This window comes from Marmota marmota, unplaced genomic scaffold (genome assembly GCF_001458135.2).
Source record: "Marmota marmota marmota unplaced genomic scaffold, marMar, whole genome shotgun sequence".
Classification (NCBI taxonomy): Eukaryota; Metazoa; Chordata; class Mammalia; order Rodentia; family Sciuridae; genus Marmota; species Marmota marmota.
Window position 1 is genome coordinate 49,021,821 of NW_025999853.1, and position 9,125 is coordinate 49,030,945.

The following is a 9,125-nucleotide window of genomic DNA, read 5'->3' on the forward strand; positions in this document are numbered from 1 at the left end:
CCATTACTGAAAATAATGTGGAGGATCCAAAATAAATAAATAAATAAAAACAGAACTACCCAATGATTAGCAACTCCACTACTGAATATGTATACAAAGAAAAGGAAATCAGCATATTGAAGAGACATAGGCACCCGTGCTTATTGTAGCAGTATCCACAATACCCAAAATAGAAACAAACTAAATGTCCATCAACTGATAAATGGATAAAGAAAATGTGTGCCAGACTAAGACAAGAGGATCACAAGTTCAAGGCCAGCCTGGACAACTTACTAAGACCTTGTCTCAAAATAAAAAATCAAAATGGGTGGGGATGTAGCTCAGTGGTAGAATGCTTACCTAACATGTATGAGTCCTATTTCAATCCCTGGAATTTGGGGGGTGGGAGGGGGAATGTGATACATACACAAAATGGAAATCTAGTCTACCATTTAAAAAAAAAATGAAATTCTTGGCTGGGGATATAGCTCAGTGGTAAAGCATGTGCTTACTATACTTGAAACCCTGGGTTCAATCCTCAGCACCAAAAGAAGTTAATTTCATAGGAGTAGAGAATAGTGGTTACCAGAGGCCAGGAGGGTAGGGAGGAGGAGGAGATGGAGAAGGGTTGGTTGATGGGTACAAAAATACAGTTAGGTTGGAGGGTTAAGTTCTAGCATTCTATAACACAGAAGGGTGACCACAGTTAACAAGAATTTATGATATATTTAAAAATAGCTATAAGAAGGATTTTGAGTTTTCCTAACAGAAACAATAAATGTTTGAAGTGATATGTTAATTATACTGATTTGATCATTATACATTGTATACAATTATCAAAATATCATATTGTATTCCAGTATTGTCCAAATATGTGCAACATGATGTGTCAATTAAAAATAAAAATAAGGGGGGCTGGGGATATGGCTCAGCTGGGAGAGTGCTTGCCTTGCATGTACAAGGTTCAATCCCCAGCAAAAATATAAGTAAATAAAAATAAAGTGGTGTAGTTGTAGCTCAGTAGTAGAGCACTTGCCTAGCAGTGCAGGGGCACTGGGTTCAATCATTGGCACCAAATATAAATAAATAAATAAATAGATAGATAGATAGATAGATATTGAGTCCATCTATGACTTAAAAAAAAAAAAAACTTTTAAAAATAAAATAAGGGCTGGGGACATAACTCAGTTGGTAGAGTGCTTGCCTTGCATGCCCAAGGCCCTGGGTTCTAATCCCCAGCACCAAATAAATAAATAAATACAGATGCAAAAAAAAAAGAACTAAATCCTTTACCTATAATAAACAGCCCAGGAAGCCAGCCTGCTATGTAAGAACTGTAGGAAATCAGATAACCCTCTCTGGTGATGGTGCAGGAGGCCAAACAATAACCTGTTTAACAATGGACCTAAAACGATGGGAATTCTACTAATAGGTGACAGCTTCCCTAATTTTGTCTCTGCTTCCAATTTTTTTTTAATATTTTATTTTTTAGTTGTAGTTGGACACAACACCTTTATTTCACTTATTTATTTTTATGTGGTGCTGAGGATCGAACCCAGGGTCTCCCACGTGGGAGGCGGGCGCTCTACCGCTGAGCCACAATCCCAGCCCTCTGCTTCCAATTTTGGCCCAACCAAATATGTCTCCCTAACCAATCATATGGAACAGCCCACTTGCAGTTAGCCTGCCTCCAGCTTCTCCCTACCAACAGCTTCCAGTGGGAACACACGAAAGCCTTCCCTTTTTTTCCACTATAAAGCAAGCTCTCCCTCTTCTCTGCCTGCCTTTGAGTCTCTACCAAATTCCAGTGACGGTGGCCGACTCCCTTGCTATAGAAGCTCTTAATAAATAGCCTTTGCTTTTCTCATCAGGTTGGTCTTGGTTTATTTCTACATACTGGACCTAGTCATACTATGAATAATTTATTTCCAAAACTCTAAAAGATATTGGTATTATTTCTACAACATTCATAAAGTTTGCATGGGACTTTTCCTTTCCTCTTCTTCTTCTTCTTCTTTTTTTTTTTTTTTTAATATATATCTTACTAACTCAACAGGCTATAAGTGTCACTTTTCCGGAAAAGACCTTCTTCCTAGAGTGGACATTGGTCTCCGGCACGCAAGAACAGCGGGTAGACCTCCCAACTTTACCCGGATGGGAGGAGCCAGCCTACTCTTGCAAGCAGCAGGAACTACTATTTCCGGCGGCCGCGGCAAATTGCCCGTGGTTGCCTCAACGCGCCTGCGCGATGGCTGAACCTCCGGCTGTGCGGTTCCCGCCAATTCCCGCGGCGTTCCTGCTTGGGTCGAGTTCCGTGCGAGATGGAGTCGTTTGACCCGGCCGAGTTGCCCGAGCTGCTTAAGCTTTATTACCGGAGGCTCTTTCCCTACTCCCAGTACTATCGCTGGCTCAACTACGGCGGAGGTGATGGAGGCTGGGAGCGGGGTGCATAGGGGCTCGGGATCCAGGCGCCGAGATATTCCGGGTGGGTTGCTCTCAGAATGAGTAAATGAAGTGCCTCCTGTGCGCCAGCACTGTGCCGAGCTCTTTATGCTTTATCTTCATCCCACCCTACCACCTCTGAGGTGCAGAAGGGTTAGCGGTGGCTCTAACGACCAGTCTGCAGCTATGCGGTTTAAAAAAAAAAAAAAAAGCCCGGGCGCTAAGGGTGAGGTTGATTATTAAGTCTTAGCATGAACCTAGGAGGTTTGATCTACTTCAGGGTCTAAGGAGCTTCTCGCGGAAGGGAGTGGAAAGTTGAATCTTCTTCACATCTGAATCTGTTAGTGCCCACATATGAGAGAGAGATAGCATTATCTGTTTAAAATATTTCTGCATATTTTTCCTGTTCCCTAGCAAATGTGGGAGAGTAAATCCCTTCAAACTAGGGACCCTGTCACATCTGAACAGTGCTGGGCACAGAGGCCTCATTTAAAATATCTTGCCAATTGTAATGCATTCTGCTGTCATATACAACAAATTAAAATTTTAAAAATGAAAAAAAAAATCTTCCCTTTGGCTAGTGTCATAATGCCCTGAGCTGAACAAAGTACTGAATTAATTTTAAAGTGTACACTTACTTTGCAGTGGTAAAGAATTACTTTCAACACCGTGAATTTTCATTTACGTTGAAAGACGACATTTACATTCGTTACCAATCCTTCAATAACCAGAGTGATTTGGAAAAGGAGATGCAGAAAATGAATCCATACAAGATTGATATAGGCGCGGTGTATTCCCACAGAGTAAGAAAAAATTTTTTATGTACATTGTTCTTTTGTTTTGTAAACCAAGGATGGGTTGGTGCCTCCAGAGTTTTAAAATTAGAGTTTATTGTATTTGAAGATCCACACTTTTTAACTGTTTTTGCAAGTGGATTGTAATCTTTTTGTTTGTTTGGCACTCTACAGAGTGAAAATAAGCTGCATTCTCATTAGGACAAAAAAAAAATTGAGTATCTAGCTAAACAGCTAAATGAGGAAGTCACCATGGTTTAAGAGAGGAAAATAAAAGAGAATTACATTCTCTTTCAACATTAGACTTTTCTTGGTTCCTGTCTCTCACATTCCCATACTGCTTCCAGTATGGGAGTAAATCCCTTTGGCTCTACCATAATATATAGCTAAAATCCAGACAGCATTATCAATGCCATTGTCACCATCATTATCATCATCATCATCATCTCATCAGAATTACTGTGCTGAGTTTCTCTTTGCAGATTCTGGAGTCAATTCTCAACACAGCAGAGTGATCCTTTTAAAACAACTCAGATTATGTGGTCCCTCTGCTCAAAATCTTACTCTGATGGTTCCCCACTTCATTCCCACTAAAAGCTCTTTTCCCTTCCTCACTTGTTCCAATCCTGCCACACTGGCCCTTGCTCAAGCTGTTTCTCCTGCCTAGAATCCATTTCCCCAGGATCTACTTGGTTCATTCTCTCACCTCTTTTAAGTCTTGCTCAAGTAGTGTCTTCTCAACAAGGCTTACTACAACCTGCCAGTTCTCTTACCTGGTATATCCTGAGTATATCCAGAATAGTACCTGGCAGAGAGAGTACATGAATACTTGGTGGATGAATGAATAAAACAAAGATGCCCTTCATCCCTTCCTTAAAAATATAAGCACTGAGCCAAACATAGTGGTATACATTTGTAATCCTCATGACTAGCCTGGGCAATTTAGCAAGACCCTGTCTCAAAATAAAAAGGGCTAGGAGTGTAAGTCAGTAGTAAGTACTATATGGTTTCTTAGTTTTTCTTTGGCCCTTATTTCCCTTATGAGTAAAAAAAAAAATAGCAGACTTAACAACATAGCAGCTCATAAAGAAACGAATGAATATTTTATGTTTGTAGCCCAGTCAACACAATACAGTGAAGCTGGGAGCTTTCCAGGCTCAGGAAAAAGAACTGGTGTTTGACATTGACATGACAGACTATGATGATGTGCGGAGATGCTGTAGGTAAGTACCATGGACCTTGCTGTTGGGGTAATATCACTGACACTGAGTAATGATGACTTTGCTCTAGTTCTGCAGACATATGTTCTAAGTGCTGGACCCTCATGACAATGGCCATCCATATCATTGACCGAGCATTAAAGGGTAAGTATCAGGAGTGTCTGAGTGGTGTCAAATGCAAGAATTTGTTTCCCTCTGAATTCTGTATTCTGTAATCAAATTTCATATATTTCTAATATGTTTCCTTGAAACATGGGGGAAAAAAAATAAAAGATAAAAATTAAGTTGGGGGTGTGGCTCAGTCATAGAGCAGTTGCCTAGCATGGGTGAGGCACTGGGTTTGATCCTCAGTACCACATTAAAAAATAAATAAATTTATATAAATAGATAGATAAATAAAGAAATAAATAAATAAAGCCGCCTGGGCACTGTGGCATACACCTGCAATTCCAGCTACTCAGGAGGCTGAGACAAAGACATAAATTCAAGGCCGGCCTGGGCAACTTAAACCGTAGTGTGTGTTTTGTGTGTGTGTGTTTTGTTTTTTTCCATTTCAGTCCTCTGGTGAGCAACTCTGTGCTAGGTGCTGTTCTAGGTGATAAAAATGTAAAGAGAATAATTCTTAACCTCAAATAGGTTACAATATATACAAGAAGGAGACATATAAGAAAATTGAGGATTATATTTGTGTTAAGTAACGTGCAAAGGGAGCTATGAGGATCTAAAACATCAGGAGTACATACAAGAATGGGAAGAGAAGCCAACCTCCATGATGTGTGCCTGTAATCCCAGCTACTTGGGAAGCTAAAGTGGGAGGATTGTGAATTCAAGACTAGCCTGTGCAACACAGTGAGACCCTATCTCCAAAAAAAAAAAAAAAAAGAATAGGAAGAGATTGGGTCAGAAAAATCTTCCCAGAAGAGGTGATGATGATAATGATCACTCTTACATAGAGGGCTTACTGTATACCATGTGCTATTCTAAATACTTTAAATATAGTAACACTTAATATTCCTAGGCTTATTTAAAGATAAATGGCAGTTGGTCAGGGAGAAACAAAAGTGCTGGGGCATAAAGAAATTCCTAGAAGAGAGATCAGGATGGGTACAGACATAAAAGCAAGAACATGGGGGGCACAGGAAACTACAGGTAATTTAATACGGTTAAATAAGCACGAGTGGAAAACAGGTTTTAAAAAATGAAGCTTAAAGAAGTGCACAATCCAAGCACAGTGGTATATACCTATAATCCCAGCACTTGGGAAGCTGAGGCAAGAGGATCACGAGTTCAAAACCAGCCTCAGAAACTGTCAGGCACTGGGCTGGGGAATGTGGCTCAAGCGGTAGCGTGCTTGCCTGGCATTCGTGAGGCACTGGGTTCAATCCTCAACACCACATAAAAATAAAATAAACATATTGTGTCCACCTAAAACTAACTAAATAAGTAAATAAAATATTTTTAAAAAGAAAGAAAGAAACTGTCAGGCACTAAGCAATCAGTGAGACCCTATCTCTAAAATACAGAATAGGGCTGGGGATGTGGCTCAGTGGTTGAGTGCCCCTGAGTTCAATCCCCAGTACCAAAAAAAAAGAAGTGCACAAGAGGGGCTGGGGTTGTGGCTCAGTGGTAGAGCATTGGCCTAGCATGTGTGAGGCATTAGGTTCGATTCTCAACACCACATGTATAAAATAAAGGTTTATTGACAACTAAAAAATAGTTAAAAAAAGAAAAAAAGAAGTGTACAAGAGGGGCTGGGTTGTAGCTCAGTGGTAGATTACTCACATAGCATGCATGAGGTGCTGAGTTTGATCCTCAGCACCACATAAAAATTTAAAAAGGTATTGTGTCCACCTACAACTTATATGTGTGTACACACACACATATAAAGAAGTGCACAAGATCTAGAAGTTTTATAGATTTATCTTAAAACCTGTTATTTTTCCCTTCTTCAGAGGACTTTGGATTTAAGCATCGGCTCTGGGTATATTCTGGAAGGAGAGGTGTTCATTGTTGGGTTTGTGATGAATCAGTTAGAAAGCTATCCTCTGCAGTACGTTCTGGGATAGTTGAGTATTTGAGTCTTGTAAAGGTAAGATCCTCTTAATTGTAATTTACATTTCTTGTTTACTAGCCATTACCAAGCCTGGTATGTTTAATAACAACAAATTAAACTATCTTTCATAGACTTCACATCCCAGAGTAGATGATGTTACTAATGATCATTTAAAATCATAACAGCTACCTTTTTACAATATTTCCTATTTTGCTGTAAGTATTCTCCTTTGTGGCAAAAAAGATTAATTTACTTTTTATTCATTTGTCAAGTAAAGTTAACTCAGAAAGCTACAGATACTGAGATGATATAAAATAGCATCCAGGCTTCTATTTGTTGACAGAAATTTAGCCAATCTCTTTGAATTTATATAATAGGACACATTAATTTTTCATGTGTCAATATAAATTTCTTCTTGATGGTTTGTTTTTCAGGGTGGCCAAGATGTCAGAAAGAAAGTTCACCTAAATGAAAAAATTCATCCTTTTGTCAGGTCTGTTGGAAAAGACCCCATGCAGTTTAAGTGTATCTAGTTTACTTGCATGTGCTTTTAAAATTATATTGCTATCAGTTTTCACTGCTGGGTAGTTTTTTTTTTTCTTTTTTTCTTCTTCCCCACCTGCACCCCCCCTCCCCCCAGAACTGGGACTACAACCCAGGGGCACTTTACCACTGACTTACATTCACAGCCCTTTTTATTCTTAATATTGAGATAGAGCTTGTTAAGTTTCCCAAGCTGGCCTTGAACTTACAATCCTCCTGCCTTAGCCTCCTAAGTTGTTGGGGAGACCCTGCCTCAAAATAAAAAGGAATGGGCACATAGTTCAGTGGTAAAGTACTCACCTAACATGCATACTGGTTTCAATCCCCAGTACCACAAAAAAGGAAGAAGTGGAAAGCATTTCTCAAATATCTATTCTGTGCCAGGTACTATGCTAGGTTTTTTTGCCTTCAAGTTTCTTGTTTTAATTCTCATAAACCAGCAAAGAGGTATTATCACCATTTAGCCTAGTTAAGCTCTAGAAATTCAGGGAAAATAAGCAGTAACCTCCCACCCAATGGCAATAGTGTTATATGTGTTGTTAATAGTATTGGAACTTTGTTGTTACTTTTCTTCCCACAGGAAATCTATAAACATAATAAAAAAATACTTTGAAGAGTATGCCTTGGTTGATCAAGATATTCTTGAAAATAAAGAAAGTTGGGATAAGATTTTAGCCCTTGTTCCTGAGGATATCCTTTCCTGAGACCATTTTTATGTGAGCTAGTTATATCATCTGCGATATTATGTGTTCTGCTTGCATACCCTCATATATTTATAAGGTTTTTAAATTTTTATTTATTTATTTTTTTACCCCAAACAGCTCCTGTTTTTCTGTTTTTGTGTCTTTAGTCCAGAATATAATAAGAAATGGGGTCATTTTGTAAATCACCTTTCTCATTTTGGAATGTGGTTCTAGAATTAATGGCTAAAGAATGCAGAATCACTTTGTCTAAATATGTGCAAACCAGGACAAGCTTTTACATTATACCTTATAATTATATTAGTATTCTTTCTGTTATATCTTTAGTTTTTGTTGTTTTTTACAGGGTTGGGGATTTAACCCAGGACTTTGCACATGCTAGGCAAGTACTCTAGCACTGAGCTATATTCCCAAACCATATCTACAATTTTTTCAATGTAAGTGTTTAACATTATGTTTTAGAAGACCATAATAGAGGGCTGGTATTGCTCAGTGGCAGAACACTTGTCTAGCATGTGTGAGGCCCTGCATTCGATCCCTAGTACCACATAAAAACTAAATAAACAAAATAAATGTATTGTGTACATCTGCAACTAAAAGTATTTAAAAAAGAAGACAGTAATAGTTACTTTCTATTTCTATATATGTGCAAACTTTGGATATTCTTGTAATGATACATCTAAAAACTTAAGTTGTTCACTGATGTACCCTAAATGAGTGTGTTCTTTAATGATCATCACCTATTCATGAAGATCTTCAAAAAAACTTCCAAAAGTCTCACAGTTCACTTCAGAGATGGGAGTATTTGAAGAGAGTAGCCAGCACGAATCAGGTATATTCCATTCAAATCTATTTACAGATATGATAATGAGATTCTTAATTAAGTTCTCATTATTTTGCTCATCAGTTAAAGATGATTCAATAACTTTTTTTAAATCTTCCTTAAAGAAATACTCAAAAGTTCCTACTAATTCCCATGCTGGCCTTGTATCTGCTTTTAGAATATCAAAAATGACAAATGTGGACCCTGGCTAGAGTGGGAGATTATGCTCCAGTACTGTTTTCCACGGCTGGATATCAACGTTAGTAAAGGAATCAATCACTTACTGAAGAGCCCTTTCAGCGTTCATCCAAAAACAGGTACAATATAAAGAAAGTAAGGAAAATTAAAAGAAAAATAAGTTTTTTTTGTTTTAGCAAGCACATCATTAGGTATGAATACATGTCTGTGACATTAAAGGTTGAAGTATTACTCTATCAGCTAGTTTCTTCTGTACTTTGTGTGTATGCACACAGGTGTATGTTCAGGGTCAAACCCAGAGCTTTGCTCATGCCAGGCAAGTACTCTACCACTAAGCTACATCCCTAGCTTTTTTTTTTTTTTTTTTTTTTA

General features: G+C 38.3%; 1 protein-coding gene across 2 annotated transcripts in view; it reads left to right on the forward strand.

Moving 5' to 3' along the window:
• Nucleotides 1–2,182: 2,182 nt before the first annotated feature.
• Nucleotides 2,183–9,125, forward strand: part of Prim1 (DNA primase subunit 1) — a 20,754-nt gene continuing 13,811 nt past the window's right edge. Inside the window, exons 1-9 of one of the 2 annotated variants that reach the window (XM_015483169.2) lie at nucleotides 2,183–2,403; nucleotides 3,067–3,224; nucleotides 4,332–4,438; nucleotides 4,506–4,579; nucleotides 6,388–6,524; nucleotides 6,923–6,981; nucleotides 7,612–7,721; nucleotides 8,473–8,564; nucleotides 8,734–8,872. In XM_015483169.2, the coding sequence (XP_015338655.1) occupies nucleotides 2,301–2,403; nucleotides 3,067–3,224; nucleotides 4,332–4,438; nucleotides 4,506–4,579; nucleotides 6,388–6,524; nucleotides 6,923–6,981; nucleotides 7,612–7,721; nucleotides 8,473–8,564; nucleotides 8,734–8,872 (979 nt within the window). In that variant the 5' untranslated portion in view covers nucleotides 2,183–2,300. Of the gene's footprint in view, nucleotides 2,465–3,066; nucleotides 3,225–4,331; nucleotides 4,439–4,505; nucleotides 4,580–6,387; nucleotides 6,525–6,922; nucleotides 6,982–7,611; nucleotides 7,722–8,472; nucleotides 8,565–8,733; nucleotides 8,873–9,125 lie in introns of both variants that reach the window. The other variant, XM_048807011.1, reaches the window with a different exon arrangement.